This window comes from Megascapheus bottae, chromosome 1 (genome assembly GCF_031878675.1).
Source record: "Megascapheus bottae isolate mThoBot1 chromosome 1, mThoBot2.hap1, whole genome shotgun sequence".
In the NCBI taxonomy this organism is placed as follows: Eukaryota; Metazoa; Chordata; class Mammalia; order Rodentia; family Geomyidae; genus Megascapheus; species Megascapheus bottae.
Genome location: NC_143509.1, coordinates 22015359 through 22039173, shown reverse-complemented (window position 1 = coordinate 22039173; position 23815 = coordinate 22015359). Strand labels below are relative to the sequence as shown.

The 23815-nt window shown below is 40.5% G+C and overlaps 1 protein-coding gene across 2 annotated transcripts in view; it reads left to right on the top strand.

Moving 5' to 3' along the window:
- Golim4 (golgi integral membrane protein 4) overlaps positions 1-23815 on the top strand; it is a 76588-nt gene that overhangs the window by 21237 nt on the left and 31536 nt on the right. For both annotated transcript variants that reach the window (XM_090338602.1, XM_090338601.1), the window contains exon 2: positions 22602-22676. In XM_090338602.1, the coding sequence (XP_090194728.1) occupies positions 22602-22676 (75 nt within the window). The remainder of the gene's footprint in view (positions 1-22601; positions 22677-23815) is intronic.

Genomic DNA, 23815 nt, shown 5'->3' with positions numbered 1-23815 from the left:
GGTACCACATACATAGAAAAAAGCCGGAAGTGGTGCTGAGGCTCAAGTGGTAGAGCTCTAGCCTTGAGAAAGTCCAAGGACAGTGCTCAAGCCCTGAGCTCAAGCCCAGGACTGGCAAAAAAAAAAAAAAAAAAAAAGAAATTACATCTAAACAAAGCCCTTTTAGGCAACACTAACATGAAGGTTTGCTACTTCTTGCAGTTCCCTTAGTTTCCTGGATCCATAAGCAACGGGCTGGAGGTCTTTAATCTTGGGGTTGTGAGGGGGGTGGGGTTCTTTCAGTGAAGAAAGGCAAGATGATAGTGTAGATCTTGAGAGAATGAGTAAAATGGGGAGTGAAAAATGACAAGACTGGAAGATATATATGAGTTGCAGGCAACTACATAAGAAAATCCCCTCCTGATGATACTTTTAAGACTTGTACTGTGATAATTTTGTTCCATGAAATTATTGTTGGGCTTAACCTCAGAATGTAAGAGGAAAATAAACCATGTATTTGAATCACCTCCCTTCCCTCCCCGCCGAAAAAAATAAAAACAGGAAATCTGGCCTACAAGTGTAGGAACAGTAAATTCTTTGGCTATATATTTTCAAAACTTGCCTTTCTGACCAAAAATTAATGCGAGTGTGTTTCATTATATATGCTCAGTGCAGGAAGTTATTTGTCATGCATTAAGTACTCGAAGAATTACTTCTCTGAATTACTGAATTTAGAATTTAGAATACTGAATTTAGAATTACTCCTCTGAATAGTGATTACTTTTATACACCATTGGTGCTTTGGTCAGCTTCTTACTGCTGTCATTCTGTCTTTGAAAGTGTTTCATCTAATCTTGTGGTGGATTGAAAGTGAAATCATCACCTTAATAGTGTCTGAGGGTCATGCCTGTAATCCTGGCTACTCAGAAGGCTGAGATCTGAAGATCATGGTTTGAAGCCAGGTTGGTCAGGAAAATCCAAGTCTTAGCTATAATACATTACTCAAAAAAAAAGTCAGAAGTGTCACATTGTTGTACAAGTGGCAGAGTGTTTGCCTTGAGCTTGAGCAAAAGAAGCTCAGAGAGATAGCACCCAGGCTGAGCTTAAGTCTTAGAAAAGAAAGACACAAGAATTATAAAAGAAAAATAAGACTTTGCTAGAGGTTATTCTCCTCCCAAATAATTTTAAGGGAAATTTTGTTTATTTTTTTATTACGGAATTTATTAACATTGATTTTTACATCATATCTCAAATGACATGTTTAACAAACTAATTTTCAAGAAGGGAATCTCTATATATAATCACTGGCACTTAGTTTTTAGAACATAATGAAAATTAGGCTAAGGGTTTATATATCATAGATCCATATTAATTTATGAAATAAAATGTCTATAGAGTCATAGGTTTTTATGTCTATGTAGTTATGTTTATAGGGAAATTTTATTTTTTTCTTGGCTATTTGTGGCATTTGATATGTCTGGTACTCATCAAATAAAAAAATCTTGTAATATAATTAAATTATGCTAAGGGTTTTACTTAACTTTTTTTGGTATCTGATTCTCTATCATGAAGGACTTTGGAACAAGGCTGCTTGGTTTGATTCTGTGTTCGCAAGTAAGTGTTGAATCTTTGATCTTCATTTTAGAAGAAGTTACATCTTCTTTCCATCCCATGCCATGTACTCCTCACCCAGTGACTCACGCCTTGGTGAACCACGTCCATGCTGCATTCCACCTGGATGCTCTGCTTCCTTTCCTGTATGGAGGCATAGGACAGGAAGACTTAACTTACAGATACCTTTCTTGTCAGAGATGCTGAGGTCATGGTAGCCATGCCAGTTGAAGTTCAGCTCAGTGCAGGACCTATGGATTTGTTCCTTATGGAAACTCCAGCGTCCAGCACTAGCCTTGACGTTGCTTTCTGTGGAGATGAATAACTGTACTAAATTTCAGTCCTTCCCTGGGGTTTATATGAGATGAATAAAGCCATGGGTGTTTCCAAGAGGATGTCCCGGGAAGTTAACAAAAACATTCAGAGCATGGGATTTCTTAATGAGAGTTCTAAACCATCCATTAATGACCTACATCTTTCCACTCCTTCACATATTTTCTTGGGTTTCCCGCCCTTGTGACACATTCAGGAGGCAAAATTTTAGCAGTCAGCAATTCCGTTTAGACACCTGACAAAGCTGGGTTGTTTGCCTGGTTTTATCGGATTTCAGAGAAGGAGGGGAGGTACTGGGGTTTGAACTTGGGGCCCTGTGCTTGCTGGGGAGGGATTTGAGCCTCATCCTCAGTCTTGTTTGTGTTCGTTACGTTTCAAATAGAATGTCATACTTTGTTTGCCGGGGCCAACCGGCAGCAAACCAGGGTTCGCAGATTGGGATTCCTGAAATAGGGGGCAAGGACTAGGAAAAAATAGAAGAGAGACAAACAGATGGGGTTCAGGAGGGCTACAGACCAAATCAGGAGCCACAGCTTAAGAAGCCTGTAGCCCAAGACCGTAGCCCCGTTTATTTCCAGTTCTCAATCTTAAATACACTTCTTTAAACTAGGGAACTGCCAGGGGCTACATTCGTACAAACAGTATCAAGTCTGAAATAGGTTGAATGAGAAGCTATCAAGTCCCAAACAGGTTAAATGAGAAGCTATTGACACAGCCCAAAATCATGATAAGAGCTTACTTCCTTGTGTACTCAATTGTGCGGGTCCAAGGTCACTGACCCCACAGTCACGGTCACTGACCCCACAGTCAGTCCCCAACATTTGTCCTTGAGCTGGCTGGCACCACAGCGCTCCTATATGTCCGCTCAACAGCTGGTATAGCAGGCATATACTGCCATGCCCAGCTTACTCCTTAATTGGTTCAAATGGGGTCTTGCTAATGTTCTGCCCTGCAGGAGTTCAAACTGATGCTCCTGGATCTCTGCTTCCAAAGTAGCAGGCCTTACAGGCATGAGTTGTGGCACCTGTCTGGGTTTTCTGTATTATCTGTCTGTCCCTAAAGCATCTCCTGTCAGCGTACACCTCGTCTAGCTGCCATGTTGCTTTGCTTCTCTGGAGGACCAGTTTTTACCAGCTTTCAGGAACGTGCCACTCTGGCGGGGTTTCCTCGGAGACGTTTCTGCTATTTCACATTGATGGACCAGTACTGAGATTCTGTTATTTTCATATTTTAAATGTGTATTTTTATGTGCCATCTACTAAAGCAGCGCTTACATTTAACATTATGTATAAAAAGAATGAGACTTATAAAGGCTGGGTGTCCAAAATGACAAAGGCACATGCCGTCAGGTGTAATTTTGCACAATTTTAATCTTAGAACCCAGGAGGCTGAGCTGGAATGCATCATCAGCACCAGCTTGGGATATGTAGTCAGATCCTATGTGAAGAAAAAAAAGGGAAAAATATAATAAGATTGAAGGAGCAGGAGAAAGAAGAGGAGGAGGAGGAGGAGGAGGAGGAAGAGGAGGAAGACAAGGGAGTGAGTTAAATGTTAATAATATTCTGTTGACAGAAGATGCAGTTCTTTTCCCCCCAATGAAGCAGAACCTCCTTTTGTCCAGTTATGCCTGAAGGCTGGGAATCACGTATGACATGAGCTGGGATCCTTTGTTAGGTCAAGCGTGAGTCTGCTATGCTGCCAGCCTGCCTCTCCTGGCTCAGGTGGCTTCCTAAGCCACAGTACTTTCTCTGCCTACTTTGTGTAATGGTGGCCCAGATGGCAGTATGGGGAAAAAGCTGTCAGTGGCACTGCTGAAAGCTGACTTACAAGTACAAGGCTGGGCAGATTTAGTACCTTACAATTGAAAACCACCACTGGGGAGAGGGAACTTTCTTAAATGTGTGAAGTTGTTTTCCCTCCCCACTCCTGCCTTCAGTTTTTAAAAATATGATTTTTAACCATTGAATAAATGAGCTTTCCTTTGCAAATGATGAAGACATATGCACCTTCCAGAGGGGTCACAGAAATGAATGTTTTTAAATAACTAATATGAGTAACATTAGCAATAACTAATGTTAGAGAATTTAACATGGTTTTTATAGGTTGAAGAAATTGGCAATGATTTATTTATTAGTTGTGTTACTTGCTATAAAATGGTGTAAAAATAGGAGCCAGGTGCCAATGGCTCATGCCTGGAATCCTAGCTACTGAGAAGGCTGATTTCTGAAGACCGTGGATTTCTGAAGAGCTACATGGAGCAGGAAAGTATGTGTCTTATCTCCAGTGAAGCACCAGAAAGCCAGAAGTAGAGCTGTGGCTCAAGTGGTAGGGCACCAGTCTTGAACACAGAAGCTCAGAAACTAGGAGGCCCTAAATTCAAGCATCAGGAATGTCACAAAAAGGAAACAAAGAAAAGAATTCCTTTTGGGTTTCCCCAGTTTATTTTTATGTTCTGTTTGAGTCTATGTTTGGGGAGGTAGATGGTTATTACTTCAAAGACTTTATTGACTCCACAATGTGAATACCTAGCTCAAGATAGAGAAGCTACATACTTGGCCCAACTAGAAATAGGTGTGGACCTGAGTTCAAATTTGAACTCTAATTAAATTCTGGGATGACCTTAGATGAGGCAGGCTGGCACATAGCCTATGACATCATTGCCGATTAAAAAATAATATTGTATTTGTTTTCTGGAGTCCTGAGCATCTCGAAAATGTCTGTACTGTCTCTACTACACGGTAGATTTTATGAAATAATCAGATGGACCAACCATTGACATTTGACAAACTACAGCTCCAAGAAAAAAAAATGGAAAAACAAGGCTTCATAGTTGAAAATTCACCATGGTAGATGGGAGGTTTTAAGTGACTCTTAGAAAATAAAAGTCTAGATGACATAAAGCTCTAACAACCTCCTTTTATAGTCTCCATTAAGCAAAGTAGGCCTAGCATATTATAAGTCATGATATTTTTGGCAGTCATTTTCTTTCATTCATACCATATATTCTAGGATGATCCTTGAAAGGCCACTGATTCCATTATTAATTTTATTGAGCAACGATGAACATAAAAACAGCAAAACTCTATACATAAAAACAATTATACTTTGGACTACTATGGAAATGGAATATTCTGGGAAATTTATTTGTGCTAAATTAAAAAAATGTATTAGCTTCTCTCTGAATAGGCTCTGTCTCTCTTTTTGAAGTATTACATTGCATTTGAGTTTGTATTGAAAACTCTCGTGTGTGTGTGTGTGTGTGTGTGTGTGTGTGTAATATTTACTTAACAGTTCTGACATCTATATTATATTTTTGTTTTTTTAATTATATATTTTATTGTAATGTATAGAGGGGTTACAATTATATTTTCCAGATCGTAGGTGCATTACTATCACACATTGATACCCCTTCTTATGTTTTTGTCCCCATTATGTCATAAAATTTCCTGAGATAAAGAAGAGAAGTAAGGAAAATCCTTTCTGGCTCAAATTATATTATTCAAAAACAATCCAATTTTATTAATTACTTTGCCTCATTGGTAAAAATAGCCATCCCTGGAAACATTGCCTCTCATCTTTTATTGGTAAAATTGATATTTATCAGAAGATTCAGCTAAATAGTATTTTTAATGAACTGGTGTCTCGAATAGATTTTGATCTTTCCTTTTTATTGTAGAAAGAAAATGAAAATCAAAAACACTGAGTTACAGCAAAATGAAAATAATATGAATTAACTGATAAACAATTAAGACTAGTTTATGGTTGTGTAGAAATTTTAAGTGTGAGAAAACCCTGTCATCATCATAACTTCCACATTTATAAAAATTTGCCCTTTAGTCTTTGTTTACAAAGTCAAAGTGAGTGATATGAGATCTTTTCTAGCTTAAGTTGCAGTTTTCATGTATTTTTATTTCCATTTGAAATTTTAGAAAAATTATAGGAATAAATAAATGAAAATAATTACTAATGGGGCTTCCCTCCATAGTTTAAAAATCTTGACATTACAATGTTGTAATATACAAGGACTAGAACTCATTTTAATTGATGAAATTTTAAAATTATCTTCAAGTAGTTGTACAAAGGGGTTTCAATGTAACAGTGTCATCTTTTCATCATTATCCTCCATCTTTCCCAACCCTACTGTCCCTTCAAGCTACCTGGTTCCATGTTCACGTCAGGTTATTTTCAATACTTTATTGTGCAAAACGTTGATGTAAAAATACCTATTTTAGAATATATTAAAATAGTACCATAAAGAGGCTAAATATTAACAGAATTCTGTTTGCTTTATTTTCTTTCAGTGTCAAATGAGCAGTTTTTAAGTCATAATATTTGTGGGCTCCTTTCTTTCCCCTCCCTCCTTCCCCCTCCTTTCCCTTCCTTCCCTTTTCCTCTCTTCTCCTTTCCTCTCAGTCAACACAAGGAAAGTAAAAAGAACAAAATAGATATATGAATTGTCAAAAGAGTGTCAATAGATTAATTAAATTACATGGAGATTGTAAGAAAAATATGAAAGTTATTCTAATTCTGTAGTACAGTGTTATCAGATATATATTTTACCAAGCAGTAATATTTTATTATAAATTCCAATTAAGAATGAGAAGTTAAACTCAGAGCATTTTTTCATTTCTTAGCTCTGAACTTCAAAGAAGAGTAAAATTATTTTTGTATATGCACAGTGAAATGGCAGGCTAGAAAACTTTTAATATGTTTGAGTTTGATTATTCCCATATTCTTTTCAGAGTCGTGAAACATCCAAAAATGTCACATATGTATTTTCATAGCAATAGTGTGGAATTGTCCTTTCTGCCTTATACAAACTTTAATGAGTCCTAGCCTTATTTTTTATTTCTCAGATGTCCATGTTATATCCTCTGATGCATTTAATACAGGTCTGGTTTACTGATTTCTATTGGCATTTTGGTGCCTCCTTTTAGATCAGAGAATATCTTCCTCAGTTTTGTGCTAGTACAGCAAAATATCTGAAAGACATAAGTTTCAGGGGCTGCATGTAGTATGGAAATTCTTGCTACAGTGAGAGAAAGGTAAGAGGCTAGTTTGCTCCTGTGCAGAGAAAGGAGGAGGGAGGGACAAAAAAAGAAAGGAGCAAGGGAGAGAAAATGAGGAAAGGAGATCGTGAACTTGGAGTCACAAGCACTTTTAATAATCATCATTAATTTTTATGGTGTAATCAAATGATCCAATTCTTAATACTGTTGAATTGATGGCTAGGTATCCAATAAATCTTTTCTGGGGAGGGGTAATGTACATTAAAATCATAACATTTGGTCCTCTAAACTCATTTCCTTGTTATATGAACAAAACATTCCCTCTATCTCAGGAGCTTAAAAAACTCATGTCATTCCAGCACCACTGAAGAAGACAAAGTCAAGAGTCTCATGTAAATCACAGATGAATGAGACCCACTGCAGAATTTATCCTGAGGAAAATCTCCTCCAGCTGTGAGTCATGAGACTATTTGCTTCAAAAAAGTGGTGGGAACACATTCCCATTTCAAAAGAGAAAAATAATAACCCCTCCCTCCCAAAAAAAAAGAAAGAAGAGAAGAAGCAGTGGATGCTAAGTAAGTCTAGAACTCAGCAAGGAAGACATTAACTTTTCATACTAGATCATGTATTCCTTTGGCATCAGACCCAATTTCCTGGCAAGGATTTGACCCCTGTGGCCTCAGGCAGAGCCTGGACTCTGCCTGGATAGCAGTTCTGTCCTTGCCTGGCTGCTTTCCTGAGGTGAAGTCTAGTGTATGCGGCCTTCCCAGGTTATAGATCCCGATTCTCCGAAGCTGTTCCTATCCCATGACTTTCCTGGACATTTTCCCAGTGGGGGCTCCAGCATTTTTGCAATAGAAGTCCCTAGCTGAGCCTCCTGCCTGTCTCATGTGTCCTTGGATGCATTTGTGGAGGCTTCCATGGACCCATAGTTCTTTCCTGCAGAATTGGTACCATGTGGACCCTGCCAAAGAGTATGGCCTGTATATTTTGTGGCTGGCGCATGGCTGTATTGGGTTCAGTCACGTCAACACTTCACATGCCAGCAGTACTGGGCCAGAACCCTGTAGGCTGAGTTGCTGGTGGTCCAGGGTAGATGCCACCCTGGAAACTTTGTCATTCAGTACCTAGCCCCTGTGACTATCACATTTCAATGCTTTCCCCCACATTGAAATCATTATAAAGAGTTTTTGATACTTTATTTTCATATGGTGTGTGTATATATGTGTGTGCCTCTGAAGAAAAGCTGATGAGTTTTCCAATAGTTTTTAACTTACATAATGTGGATTCCATTACAAAAATCTACATTTTACTGCTTCGATCAAGGATATAAATCTTAGTTTATAGATGTGTGGATCTAATGGATTACTTGTAAATGATATGGTTTTATTGCATCAACCAGTAAGTAATAAAAGAGTCCCAGAATTATCGTCATAAAGTAAGCACTTAAAAATGTAAGTCCTGGGGCCGGGAGTTTGGCCTAGTAGTTAAAGTGCTTGCCTAGCATGCATAAAGACCTGGGTTTGATTCCTCGGTACCACATACATAGAAAAAAAGCTGGAAATGGTGCTGAGGCTCAAGTGGTAGAGCTCTAGCCTTGAGAAAGTCCAAGGACAGTGCTCAGGCCCTGAGCTCAAGCCCAGGACTGGCAAAAAAAAAAAAAAAAGTAAGTCCTGATGGACCCTGGTTCCAGGGGTAGAGCACAGGACCCTGCGTTCAAATCCTACCACTTCTACATTTAAATAATATATCACAAAAATTTGGCTAGTTTTAAGTCAACAGTGCCTTGGGCCTGTAATCTTAGCTACTTGGGGTACTGAGATCTGAGAATTATGGTTCAAAGCCAGCATGGGCAGGAAAGTTCATGAGATTTTTTTTTTTGTCAGTTTTGGGGCTTGAACTCGGCCTGTGCACTGTCCCTGAGTTCTTCAGCTCAATTATAGTGCTCTACCCCTTGAGCCACAGCGCCACTTCCAGTTTTTTAGTCCGTAATTGGAGATAAGAGCCCCATGGACTTTAGTGCCTGGGCTGACTTTGAACTGTGATCCTCCAATCTCAGCCTCCTGAGTAGGTAGAATTATAGGTGAGAGCTACCATGCCTAGCCAAGTTCATGAGACTCTTATCACCAAAAAGAAAAAAAAACCAGAAGTGGAGCTCTTGCTCAGGTGGTAAAGCACCAGCTTTGAGCAGAACTCAGGTAGCACCTAAGCTCTGAGTTTAAGCTCCAGGATTGCTGGCATACACACACATGCACACACTCCCACAAGTAAGTCCTTTACACTATTAAACAACCAAAACTGACCATGATCTCAAGATTCTGCAGAAGAAGAAGGAAAAGGAGGAGGAGGAGGAGGAGGAGGAGGAGGAGGAGGAGGAGGAGAAGAAGAAGAAGAAGAAGAAGAAGAAGAAGAAGAAGAAGAAGAAGAAGAAGAAGGAGGAACCCAATCTGAAGTGTTAAGTAAATGTTGTCTTAATAGATGTATGAACACAGCTTTATGGAGTGAAAGATATAGATGTATAAGCTGTAGAAACAACTTAGAGTTAAAATTTGAAGATAATTGGCTCCTTTCTCAGTGCCTTGAATGACACAGAATTCCACTGTTGTTAGTTTTTCCTTATAAAGTAACTCTTTAGAAATTCTGAACCACAGCAGAAGTCCACACTAGATCACCAAATGATACAATGCTTTTGCTCTAAATGCATTTTAAGTACTCTACACAGAAGATGAGCTAATGGCCGAAGGAGGATCCTAACTCTTGTAATGAAGAGGTGGAAGTACTCACTCATTAGTACCTTGCTTGTTCACCTCCGATTATCTATGAATTGGATCTAAAAGTTTCTTGTATATAAACTGCCCAAGTCCAGAAATGTATGATTTATTATAATTGCTACTGTGGTGTGTTTTGAAGGACTTTCTCTGAATGTGTGACAATTCATCTGCAGATACACTTAACCTCTAAATGATGGTTTATTGACCAGGTGATAAAGAATAGTACTGATCTTTTGAGAGATGATTGCTCTCCATGAGAAACTCTCATTTACATTTTGTCAGTGAAAAAGGTAGCATAAAATAAAGGTGAAATGTCTAGTGTGCTAATGGGCCTTGATATAAGGGCTATGGTAATTAGTTTTACTCTAGTGCTTAGAAATGAGTGTATGGTATAATAATGTCAGCTACTTTTGTCCAAATTTAAATGAATATTGACTTGATAGCATTTGGTGCTAGTCTGATTATTCTGTGCATGGAGTTCCTGTTTTCATCAATTTCCCAATTACTTACAACTGTCAAAATAACTTTTAATCATTTTCAGAGACATTGCCTAAGGTAAAGTACCGTTAGCCCTCTAGCTCACTTAGAGCGCTTCAAGCTCTTCAGTCAAAAAGATCTCTTTCCTCCTGGTTTGACTTCCTGTATATCCTTGCTAGATTGTTGCTTTGAGTCCTACTAGTGTTGTTTTTGAAGATCACAATTAGGCCCTATGTTCTTAAGCAACCAAATCAATTCATAATGCTTGTATCTGTACCTTTCCTGTTAAGCCGGGTCAGAAAACCAGAGAATGTTATAGCAGGTTACAAGACTTTGGAAGTCACTTGATAAGGCCTTTTTATTTTACAATGATGAAACTGGAGGCATACTTTTTTTTTTGGCCAGGGCTGGGACTTGAACTCAGGGCCTGGGCACTGTCGTTGGGCTTTCTCAAAGCAAGCACTGTACCAGTTGAGCAACAGCACCGCTTCTGGCTTTTTCTGTGTATGTGGCACCAAGGAATCAAACCCAGGGCTTCATGTATGCTAGCCAAGCATTCTACCTTTAGGCCACACTTCTGGCCCTCATTTCGTACTTTTCGGATTAAAAAATTAAAACACAACCAGCAAAAATCCAGAAATGGAAGCATGGCTCAAGTGGTATAGTACCAGCCTTGAGTAAAATGTTGAGTGAAAGTGTGAGGCCTAGATTTCAAGCCCCAGAATTCCCTTTTGTGAAAGATATAACATCTATATTTATGTTCATTTTGACCCATGTGGATTCACAGTTGTTCCCGTCTTAATTGTTGAAAAGACTATATTTTATTGTCTTTGCTTCGTTTTCAGAAAAAAAAAAAAAAAGCAAGTCTCTGGACCTGTAGTGTTTGTCCCATAGTCTGCTGTGACTCATCGTCTACACTTACATACAGTTAGATGTATGCAGCACCCTGCTTTTTCCATGGAGAGACACCTAACATTCTCCTACTCGCATACCCAGCCTGTGCACCATATTAATATGCTTGTTCCGCACTATATAAAGGAGGTTTTATGGGAAGCATAAGTGGAAATACATGTAAGATAGGGAAAATCCAAGCAAAGCACACACATTAGACCCAGTAGCAGTGATTAGACTATTTGTATTTATATGTATCTACTGTGTTTATAATTCCTTCAGGGTCAGGAAAACCCCGAAGATAACGGTTTGCATTTCCCCTTGTCTGACATATAGAAAAGCAAAGTCTATTATAATGGTGGTACCTTGGGCATATGCTGTGTCTTCATTTATATGTGATCATTTTCAAAACCATATTATAACCATCAGAGACGTTCCCAGGGTTCTGTGAAGGGGAATCTTTCTTTTCTTGTTTAAATATATAGCACTAAGTATTCAAAGCCAATTTGAGTCAGTTCATAGGTGGTCAGTTCATAATAGGCTTACATTTTGAACACGACAAGTTAAAAATATATTTAATAGCTGTGAGCAGTGGCTCACGCCTGTAATCCTAGCTACTCAGGAGGCCAAGATCCGAAGATCTCAGTTCAAAGCCAGCCCAGGCCCTAAAAAGTCCATGAAACTCTTATCTCCAGTTAACCACCAGAAAACCGGAAGTGGTGCTGTGGCTCAAGAGGTAGGGTGGCAGCCTTGAGCTGAAAAGCTCAGGGACAGCACCCAGGTCCAGAGTTCAAGTCCCACGATTGATAAATAATATGTATTTTTAATATACTTATCTCACCCCACACCAGAGCTTGGCAGTGCAAGCTTGTGTAGAGCATCTATTGTTTACCCGTAAGACCCTGTGTCTGATTGGGAGCTTCAGCATGTCTTACGGCAAGCATCTTGCGTGCCTGCAAAAGAGCAAAATTCACTATCCAAGTACAATTTCTACTGAGTGTGTCTCAAACGTTCACAAGTCACAAAATGGAAGGGAGAGAAATGATAGATCCACTGTAATTGGAGGGCTGTCTATGCATATTTCCTTTATTAAAAATATGCATTTTTGAAATTAGAATTTTGGTCTAGGAAATATGTCCATGTTTGAGCTCTCCAACCCTTCATTTTATTGATGAGGAAACATTTTGAGGGGTGAGATTTTTCTTTTTCCTTTCCTTTCTTTCCCTTTTTTTTCCGGTTAGTGTCAGCTCGTTAGGAATGAGGAATCCTGGCTCTAGAGACCGGTGTTATTTTCCCCAAATGCTTGAAAATCTCATGAAGTCATCTCTTGGCACCATCTTCTGTCTATTTTTCAGTCTGTTTCTTATTTCCTCCTTTTCCCCCTCTCCCATGTGAATCAGTCTCTTTATTTTCAATAGATTTTGTCTGAATTCTAATTATAGAATGGGGTTGGAATGACAAATCTCAAGTCTTCATTAGAAAGCTGGTAGCATCCAAGGTCCTTCTTTCTTTTTTTCATTTCTTTTTTTTTTCTGCCAGTCCTGGGGCTTGAACTCAGGTCCTGAGCACTGTCCTTGGCCTTTTTCTTCAAGGCTAGCACTCTGCCATTTGAGCCACAGACCACTTCTGGCTTTTTTCCCATGTATGTGGTACCGTGGAATTGAACCCGGGTCTCGGTGCATGCTAGGCAAGCACTCTACCACTACACCAAACTCCCGGCCCCTCTTCTTTTCTTTTAGCATCAAGTCATGCACCTTTGCATGGATCCTGACTGGTTATTGAATATACTATACTTAAAACCCAGTGTACCTAGGTGTCCTGTGGTCTGTGCCTCTCATCCCAGCAGTAATCTTCTGGGAAGTTCTAGAATCCTGGGAATTCCTCAGGTTGTTCTTTATACTTCTATGCCAAGGTGGCCTCCCAAGCACGACTTAAGCACATATAAAATGGAGTGCATGTGTACCTCTTCTCGGTTCTCCTTGGTTCTCCCACTTCACCAAGGAGTTGGCCTGGAATATTGTCACCACCTTTCTTCCTGGTTTCTGTTTTTCATGGTGCACTTGAGTCTGGCACTCAGATCCTGTGATTCCTTCTCCTGCATTTATGTTGCTGTTGTGATGTCCTCTCACATGATCTGTGATGATATTACACGCATGTGTGAGAAGAGATTCCCTCCTCCTAGCAAAATTACCCCTCAGGAAAGGGGGAGTTGGTATAAGATTCTGTACCATTCTTCAATCTTGCTGTGTGCTTTTCCACTTTATCCCACCTATCAGCCCCAGATGACCTCATTTAATGAAGTAGGATATTTATGGAGGGCACCTGACAAAAAGTCTCTTTTTGGAAGGCTGAAGTAACATTTAAAATAGTGTTGGTATTTATACACAGCTATGTGTCCTTGTTATTGAGGATATAAAATACCCTTGCTATGAAGGCTTTTCACACACACAAAAATGAACAAGCAAGACGAATACATTCAGGAGTCGGAGATATAGAAAAGTGTGAACAAATGAGCTGGGCGCTGATGGCTCACACCTGCAGTCCCATCTGCTCAGGAGATTGAGATCTGAAGAATCATGATGTAAAGCCAACCCCAGTAGGAAAATCTGTGAGACTTTTTATCTCCAATTAACTGGAGATGCAGCTGTGGCTCAAGGGGTACAGATCTAGCTTTGATCACAAAAGCTCAGGAACAGTACCCAGGCCCTGAGTTCAAGCCCCAGAACCCGCACTAATAATAATAATAATAATAATAATAATAATAATAATAATAATAATAATAGATGAAAATGGCAGTCATCTTAATTTTTGTTTGTTTTGTTTTGGTACTGGGAATAGAACCCAGGATGTTGACCTTGTTAGGCAAGTGCTTTTGGCACTTAGCTACATTTTTAGTTTTACCAGATCATCTCAGGACAAACATTTTAGAAATGTATCAAACAATAATCTCCCAAGTGAGATACAAAGGACACATTTTCTCTCAATTACAATACAGTTCCTAAAAAAAAACACCGAAGCCATATACATATATGCACAATCAAATGGACTAAAATAGGGCATCATCTCTGGTAGATTTCCATTGTGTAACTCCCTTGAAAAATTAAGACAGTTTGACAAAGAGAATACTAGGGAGCTGAAAGATATCTTATGTTATGGGAGCAGGATGGACACATGGTGGGTAAAAACAGCCTGAACACTCAATGTGCATACGTGACAGTGGAACCAGGTAACTGGAGGGGATAGGTGGGGCTGGGAGAGAGGAGAGAGAGCAGTGGAAGGAGGGGCCTTAATCAAGATGCATGTACTCGTAAGTTGACATATTACATTAAAGCCTCTTGTCCAGCTATTTAAAGATTATTTTATTTTTTATAGCAGTCCAGAGTCCTGAACCCAGAGTCTGGGTGATATCCCTGAGTTTTTATTATTTCTGGCTTTTTGGTAGTTAATTGGATATAAGGAGTATCAGGGGTTTTCTTGTCCAAACTGGCTTTGAACTATGATACTCAGATCTCAGCCTTCTGAGAAGATAGGATTATGGGTGTGAGCTACCAAGGTTCTGCTTAAAGATATTGTAAAAATAAATTCATATTTAGAAAATTCCCCACAGGCCTTATCTCAAGTGAAGAAAACTATACTCTTGAAAATGATCAGAGAACTAAAAATATGTCTTAAATTGACACAAACACAGCTGTCAGCCAAGCATCTGAAGGGGGTGAAATTTGAGTCAGGCAGGAAATTACCAAGCAGTCCAAATGTGTGATGTACTGTAGTTAACTTATTTAGTTAACTGTTAACATATTTACTCTCCATAACAAAGACAATAATTTTTATATACATGGGTTGTTGATTCCTTACATTTATAGTTTTGATAATCAAATTATACATTCCAAGAAGTGCATGAGGATACCCCGCAATGAATTTTTTTTTGCCAGTTCTGGACTTGAGCTCAGGCTCTGAGCTCTGTCCTTGGGCTTTCTCAAGGCTAGATAGAGCTCTACCACTTGAGCCTCAGCACCACTTCCAGCTTTTTTTCTATGTCCGTAGTACCGAGGAATCAAACCCGGGTCTTTGTGCATGCTAGGCAAGCACTCTTACCACTAGGCCAAGCTCCCAGCCCTCCTCAATGAATTTTTAAGCACATAGCTATGCCAACATTCAGACAATGAAATAAAAATAGCCACCACCCAAAAGTGTTTCTGCTGGCTGACTTCCAGACATTGCCTGACCTTGTGTCCTGTGCGCATGGTGTTAGCAGTCTCCCATCCTCTGTCACCATAGATGAGGTTTGCTTGGGTTTTAAGCTTTTTATAAATAGAATCACTCCATAAGTATACCATTTTTCTGTCTGGCTTCTTTCATTAGTATTCCATTTACAAAATTCATCCACGCTCTTCTATTGTGTTGGTTCACATTGCTGAATGTTATTTTATGTTTTGAACATCCTCCATGTATCTGTTTTGCCATAATAGACACAGTGGTGGCTCCAATCTGAGAATATAATAAACAATGCTGTTTTTACATCTCCCCTAGGTGACTTTCAGGAAATAAATGGGTGTTTGATTGACTACATGCATATACATGCTATGTTATTTTTCTTAATACCTGGGTTTGAACTGTAGGCCTTGTGCTTGCTCAGCTGACACTCTGCCACTTGAGCCCCATCTCCAGCCTGGGCTTTTAAAAAGCTGATTATTTTGAAAACAGTCTCAGAGATTTCTCACAGACTTCTTCTGGGGCTGCCCTTGAATTGCAATCCTCTGGACCTCAGCCTCTGTGGAGCTAGGGTGTCTAGCCTAGGAGCAATGTATTTAAGTCAAGGTAGTCTCCATTCACCCGGATAGACACAGCCAACAATGTGGTGTAATAGTGATTAGAAATGTGCACATCCGTCAATGCAGAGAGGAGACTGGGGGCCCCAGGCAAATTGCATGAGATATTGCAGTCAGTGTATGAGGTGGGGTCAGAAGCAGGACGGACGGTAACGGAAAGCCTTGTAAGACTTTTGTTTGATGTGAAGCATGGGGTTGCAGTCACATCTGAAACTCCTTAGGCAGTTGGTTCAAGTAAACATTGCCCTCCCTTGGCTTACCATACTAAGACATCTTTTCAATGAAATGGGACGGGGTGACAAAAGAAATGTACTCTTTACCTGTCTTATTCTTATGTAACTGTGACTTCCCTTTATACCCTCCTTAAAATAACAATTAATTATGAAAAGGATATGAACTCATCTTACCAAAATGAACTTTAAAAATTAAATGTTTAAATTAAAGCTTTAAATAGTTTTCCTCAAAATTTTGGAAAGTTACCTTCTAAATTCATGATTGGAGCTGGTTGCTCAGAATTGGCACAGATGTGTGTTTTATCCAGAATGAACGTATTCCATTTATTTCTTTTGTGACTTTCAGGCAGAAGTCAGAGTTGGAATGGAATATTGTTTTAGGAAACTGAAATGTTTTTTGAATTAAACTCTCGTGCGTATTTTTTAAAAGAGGAACTAAAAACTCTTTCCATTATTCATTGAATGGAAAATACCCTACTGGACAAGCAGACAGGAGATGAGTAATGTGGATTTTCATGTTTTCATCATGAGTTTTTTCATATCTGGTTCTTATTGCAGTCTTTCATCGTTAGGCTCTCTGCATTGAAGAATGTGAATGGAGAGTTTGAACTATTTTTTTTAAAGGTTTGTCCTTAGACTTATTTGGTGCTTTACGGTTATTTACTATTAGCCGGGTGCTGGTGTCTTACACCAATAATCCCAGCTACTTAGAGGCTGAGATCCTGAGGGTTATGGCTCAGCGTCAGCCTGGGCACTGAAGTCCATGAGACTCTCCAGAAAACTAGAAGCAGCACTGTGGCTCAAGTGGTAGAACATTAGTGTTGAGCTAAAGTGCTCACGGATAGCACCCAGGCCCTGAGTTCAAACCCCATGACAGACAAAACAATTACTCTATACCATTTTGCAGCAGAGATTCTAACCTCTTTACTTCATCTTGACTCGTGCCCTTGACGGCAGAGTATAAATAGGTAAGTGACAAAGGATTGATTAGCAGTCCTCCTTGTAGAAACAGTAATGCCTGGCAAAAGAATTCGTTTTAAGGAGGGAGAATTTAATTGTGAAATTCGCTTGAACTGTAAGGGTATCAATATTCTATCTTCGTAGGAAAAAAAGGTTTATCATGTGTAGTGGCACATGGGATGTTTATTTGCTTTCTTTGTGTGCCGTGTGTGTGCCGTGTGTGTGTGTGTGTGTGTGTGTGTGTGTGTGTGTGTGTGTACGCACATGCACGTGCATGAAGGCATGAGCTGGTCCTGGATCTTGGACTCAAGGCCTGGGTGCTGTCCTAATCTTTGATGCTCAAGGCCAGCATTCCTAGCACTCTACCACTTGAATCAAAGCTCCTCTTCTGGCTTTTTTGGTTTTTAATTGGAGCTAAGAGTCTCATAGACTTTCTTACTTGGACTGGCTTCAGACCTCCTTAGTAGCTAGAATTACAGTCATGACCTACCAGCACCTGAAGGCTTTCTTTGTTTTTAAGAGGTTTTTTAAGCAAAAAGAAGCAGTATTATTGTGTGAGTGTATATATATATATATATATGTACATATACATGTGAACATTATCATTGCTAGTATATTTGTATTGTTAGATTCAAGTATCAAGTTGGAAGGATTTATGAGAGATCTCCTGATTCCGTCTCTAGCAATTTTAAGCCGTCTTAGGTTGTAGAAAACATTTGTTAGAGCTGGCTGCAGTGGCTCACCTCTATAATCCTAGTTACACAGGAGTCTGAGATCTGAAGATTGAGGTTCAAAACCAGCCAGGGCACTAAAGTCCATGAGACTCATATCTCCAATTAACCACTAGAAAACTGGAAGTGGCACTGTGGCTCAACAGGTAGGGTGGTAGCCTTGAGCTGAAGAGCTCAGGGACAGAGCCCAGGACCAGAGTTCAAGACCCATGCCAAAAAATAAAAGCTCTTCACCATGCTTACTCTGTTCTCTATATGTTCTAAACACTCTATATACAAGTGCTCTTTCATGCACAATGGAGTTATGTCTAGATAAACCCATAGTATGTTGAAAATATCTTAAATTGAGAATGCATTTATTATACTCAACTCACAAAATATAGGACATTACTGGCACAATTCAGTATCGAGTCTAGTTCTGGACCCCTAGGTCCTGGGGGTGACTGAGTCAGCTACTGGGTCCTGCAGGGACCAGCATCACAAGAGACTGTCATTTATCACCCATACATCACCAGGGCTGGATGAAATTCAAGTCACAGCACTATTTCCACTAGAAGCCTATTGCTTTTGTGCCATTGTAAAGTTGACAAATGAGAAGTCAGGGATGAACTGAGTGTTGACTCCTTTAACTCTCTCTCTCTCTCTCTCTCTCTCTCTCTCTCTCTCTCTCTCTCTCTCTCTCTCTCTCTCTCTCTCTCTCTCACACACACACACACACACACACACACACACACACGCTCAAAGAAAACCAATAACCGTCTTATAGACTGCTAACTTCCCCATAGAGGAAGGCCCGGTCAATATCACCACATACTACATAAGGAAACTGAGGCACAAAGAAGCTCAGCAACTCACTATAAGAATGAACATTTGGGAACTGCTGCTCTGGCTCAAGGGGTAGGGTGTTACTTTGATCCGAAGAGCTCAGGGACAGTGTCCAGGCCCAGAGTTCAAGCCCCACAACTGACAAAAAACAAAAAGAATGTTTGAATCCATGTACCAAGTCTGTGCTTATTTTGTTTGCCTTGACCTTGCCTCTTTCCCTGTTGTTGTTGGTCATTTTTACTTTATTCTTTTGGTTCGTTGTGGGGCTTGAACTCAGGAGTTGGGCACTGTTCCTGAATTCTTTTGTTGTAGGGTAATGCTCCTAGCACTTTGAGCCGCAGCTGCACTTCTGGTTTTCTGTTGATTAATTGGAGACTTTCCTGCAAGGGTTGGCATTGAACCACAATCCCCAGATCTCAGCCTCCTGAGTAGCTAGGATTACAGACATGAGCCTGGCACGTCTCTGTTTTGAATCTTCAGTGTTGGTGTTCACACTCTCTACCAGATGTTAGTTCCTTAGTTTTGAGTTTCCCATTCCCTTGTTGCTTTGTTCTTTGTTTCCCTGAGCCTGATGAACTTCATCAGAAATGCTTCACCCACTGCTCCCTGCTTTCCTGTCCCGCCCCTGCCCCCCCGCAGCTGACCACCTCCAACCCTCCAGCTATTTCAGAATTCTTCCATTATATCACCCAGGAGTAGAATTGTAACAATGACACTGGCAGTTCTGAGTAAGATACAAATAATGGTACAGTTGCCTTTTGACTTGTGAATATGTTTTTTATGCCTGTTTATGACATATTTTTTAAAATATTGTACTTGCAAAAAATGAAAAAAAAAGAAAGAAAAGAAACTACCTGCATCTGGCTTTACAGCTTATAATAAGTGGTTCTCTTCTGTGTGTTTCTGAATAACATCACAGATCACCCAGGATCTTTGAATACTGGCCATACTGTGTGAGCATTCTTGCAGATGTGTAGGCATTGAATAGACTTTATTCAGGTTATTTATGAAAGCTTATCTTAGGATCTTCTGGTGCTCCAGATAAACTGCTGTCCATCTGTTGAATGTGTAAACTCCCACTGAGGGTAAAATTATTAAAGATAGCTGTTTGATTTAACAGTTGACACTTTTCTTCTCCTCCTTCTCTTCCTTCTCCTCCCTCCTCCTCCCTACTCCTCTTCCTCCCCCCTCTTCCCTCCTCCTCCTCCTCCCCCCTCGTCCCTCCTCCTTCCCCTCCCCCCTCCCCCCTCTCCCTTCTCCCTCCTCCCTCCTCCCTCCTCTTCTTCCTCTTCTTCCTACTCCTTCTCCTTCTTTTTGCCAGTCCTGGGGCTTGAACTCAGGCCCTGGGTGCCGTCCTTTTTGTGCTCGAGGCTAGAGCTCTACCACTTGAGCCACAGCCCCATTTCTGGCTTTTTCTGAGTAAGTTATTGGAGATAAGGGTCACATGGACTTTCCTGCCCGGGCTGGCTTTGAATCATGATCCTCAGACCTCAGCCTCAAGGGTAGCTAGGATGACAGGTGTAAGCCATGGCTACTCAGCTGACACATTGTCTTCTTGACCAGTCAAGGGGCAGAGAATAGAATGGAAAAACCTCTTTCCTTCCCAACCCAGACCACACGCCTTATACCTCCCCTCTTTTTGTTTAGTCCAGTGGATTTCCCCTTTGATTGAAGATGAAATCTTTCTGGTGCTAGATCTGTGTCCTTAGCAAAACGCCACCTCAGCCTGAGCTCCTGTACCCGAACCAATGTGCCTGCAACAGTGCAATTCCAGTGGCTGCTACTCGGGTTCATTGTATAAAGAATCTCACAGGCCCTCGGCCTGTAAATTCTGTTGTCCCGTTTATCTAGTACCTTCCCAGATAATGTGTAATATTTAGAGGTGATGGGTAGTGAACAAGCCTTCATGTATCCCTTCTTGACTGTGCTGCTGCTTTGTCATTCTGTCATAATTGTCGTCATCATCTTCACCACCCTCATCACCTATAGTGTTGCCCCCCTGAATTTACTTTCCCCTCATGGTCCTGACCTCCATTCAGGATCCACAGAGGGAAAGGACCCTGTCATTTCCATCGCAGCCTGGTTTCAGCAAGGTCACATCCACTGTGCCTGTTTCCTCACTTGGCGTGATGGGCCTGCTTGTTGAAGTCCAGGCTGCTGGAAGTTCCATTAGTGCACAGGTGTACTGATACTGCAGAAACTCTTTGTTTGGTTCATAAGGAGAGGACTGGGGGAGGAGATGGTTCTTCCCAGTGCAGGGATTACATCATGACCATACTCTGATCTCTTCATGTAGGTGAAAGTCTCAGTAAGCACTCATTTCAGGGCTGAGTCGTGTGCATTCTACAGTGCTGACTTTTTTCCTGTCATTCAGGCTGAGGGCTTGTAATAAGAACTCCAAAAGTTTTCTTGGGTTTCATAGGCTTTCAGAAATTGACCAAGGGGCTTATTTTCCATACGCGCAAGTGGTTGAAAATGTAATTTACCAACAAGGGACTTATTTCTGAGCTTTTGTAGAACACAACTACCAAATAGTCCAGTTTCACACCTCTATCCAAGTCAAGTAAAAATCCACGAAGGTGGAGGTGTAGCGAATTCCCTTCTTAGAATAATAGGATCATCTTATAAGTAGCACACACTTCTTGTAATGGGGTGGAGTAATGGCCTGGCCAGGGGAGATGGGAAAGAGATGTTTGGTGTGGGCAGGCCACCAGGTTCCACCCTTTGCCGGGCCAGTGGTTACGGGTGCTTCAAAGGTTATGCTCAGAAATATAAGCAGGGCTATGCGGAGAGGGATCATCTGGAAGCCTGGGGAGAGGAGGTGCTTACTGGATGACAAATGCTGGATGCAGTGTAGGAAATCATAGAGGATCCAGGAGAAGACTGTGTGGGAAGGAAGCAGCAGGAACTGGCCACAGGCAGCTGTGACCATGGTGGGAAGGACAAGAGAGGCAGAGAACCCCCTCAGCAGCCAAGGGAGGGATTGCATGGGGGTGGGAGGTGGGTTCTGGGGCCAGAACAACTTTGGAGTGTATATGGGGGGTGTTTGTATTATACACAGGCAGCTAATGACTCATGAGATTGGTGTAGCCATGGGAAGCCTGGGTCTGCAGAAAGAATGGAACAACACTCGGGGTTGCCTTAGCTCGCCAGGGAATGAGATCATAGTTGACCTAATGCTGAGCCAACAGATTGAAAGGGAACATCCACAATTTAATTTATCCTCTGCTCCCTTACCTTCTGCTGCCTATTCAAACTGAGCGCAAAAGGAGAGTGGGAATGGGAGTCTGACTTCTCTCAGACTTGAAAACTTTCAGTAGCTTATCCCCATTAATGCAGTGTCATTTCAGCAATGGTGACATCTCATCCAGTCCAGTGTAATAAAACATCTATGCATTGAAAAGCAAGGCTTCTTCTCCCTCACACAGGCCTGGGCACTGTCTTTAAGCTGTTTGCTTTTTCTTCCCTGTTCATATTCGTTCTTCCTCCCCTGTTTTCCACTTGCTTTGGTTTTAGCATTGGTGCCTTCACAGGGAGACTAACAGGCAAGAAGCAAGAACTGACACCCACGCTTTGGCTCCTTCTGCCCATGGCAGTTTGACTTCCAGCCCACCTCATTTATTTATTTAATTATTATTTATTTTTGCTTGACTGGATTCTTCATTTTTTTTCATGGTGCTCTACCACTTGAACCATGTCTCCATCGTGCCTTTGGCTGGTTAACTGAAGATGGAATCTCATGTGTTCCCTGCGTCCTTCCCAGGAAGAATCTGAACCATGATCCTCTGAGTAGCTAGAACTGCAGGCATGAGCCTCTAGTAGCTGGCTATTGTAGAAGAGCCCTGAACTTCCTTCCTCCTACTTTGAAAATGGATATTAATTGTACTTTAGAGTATTTTTAGAGTATTTTTTTATTCTTTGAAGATAAATTTTAACTCTCTTTCCTCCTCAGTTGTATATGAACACAGATCAAGATTAGAAAAGTCCTTACAAAAGGAAAGACTTGAGCACAAGAAAGCAAAGGAAGGTGAGTAATGTCATTTGTTCTCTGTGGTTTTCTCATACTTTTTGTTTTTGAAATTTTATGGACCTGCTTTATGACTGTTTTTTGCCAAGATATTTCTCTAAGCTCTCTGAAGCTGATATTACAGGTGAACAGTGAACAAGATTTTAAGAAATATACTAGGAACTTTGCAACCATAATTTCTGATTCAGATTGGCCTTGAAGTCCTTCGTGTTGTTTGTGCTGGCTTGATAGAATTCTCCTGTGCATATTATTTTAGAAATAAAAACTGGCTTTCCATCTGACTATTACATAGGACCTTCAATAATACCTGGAACATACCTGCACAGGTGCAGTGGAGAAGTCGATCCATGTTCACAACATGGCACTTTTTATACCTACACCAATGCACATTTGAAGAGCTGGCCACACTATATCTTTTGAATTAGTCACTGTTTTTGTTTTTGTTTTTAATCGCCTGGAAGCTTTCATTTGTTACAGCTATTCAGTTTGAAAGCAACATTCAGCATGGGTATTAAAGTCATAATGAATCTTGTTATGTACTAGGATTTTCCTGGAAAGCACAGGGTCTTTTCCAGATTGTGATTGAAAATTATCTGCATTCTGATTTCCACTTATTCACGTGCTTTCGAGTTTCAGCTAGGGCTTCTGTCTGAATCCTTTGGTGGAAGAAGGGACAGGTGAGCAGGAGCTGGGCAGGTCTGTTGAGGGTGCTTGCTAGATGGAGCCTTGGTGAAGGTGATCCTTCAAAGGACTTGAGGATTGAATTTCCCTTGCCTCAAATGCAGAGTGATTTTACAGCTCCATCTAGTGGATTATAAAGTTTTCAGAGCCATGAAGATGCCTCTTTCTCTATAAAGGTCCAGAAGGATTTTAGTGTGCCATCTAGTGGGTAACCAACCATAGATCACATTACTTTGGAAGTATTTCTGTTTTTCCTCTTTAATTCTGGAGAGTTAATCCTACTGATATTCTAAGTCCATTTTTAATCAGTGGGTTGAAACATGAATTTGATTGATAGAGTATTTAAAGCTAAAAACTAAGGAAGAAGATTGTATCAAGTGTTTTGTTTCGCAGTGCTTTGTTAACCAGTGAGATAAAGCATTGAGATAAAGTAGATTCCCCACCAGTTTGATGGGTTT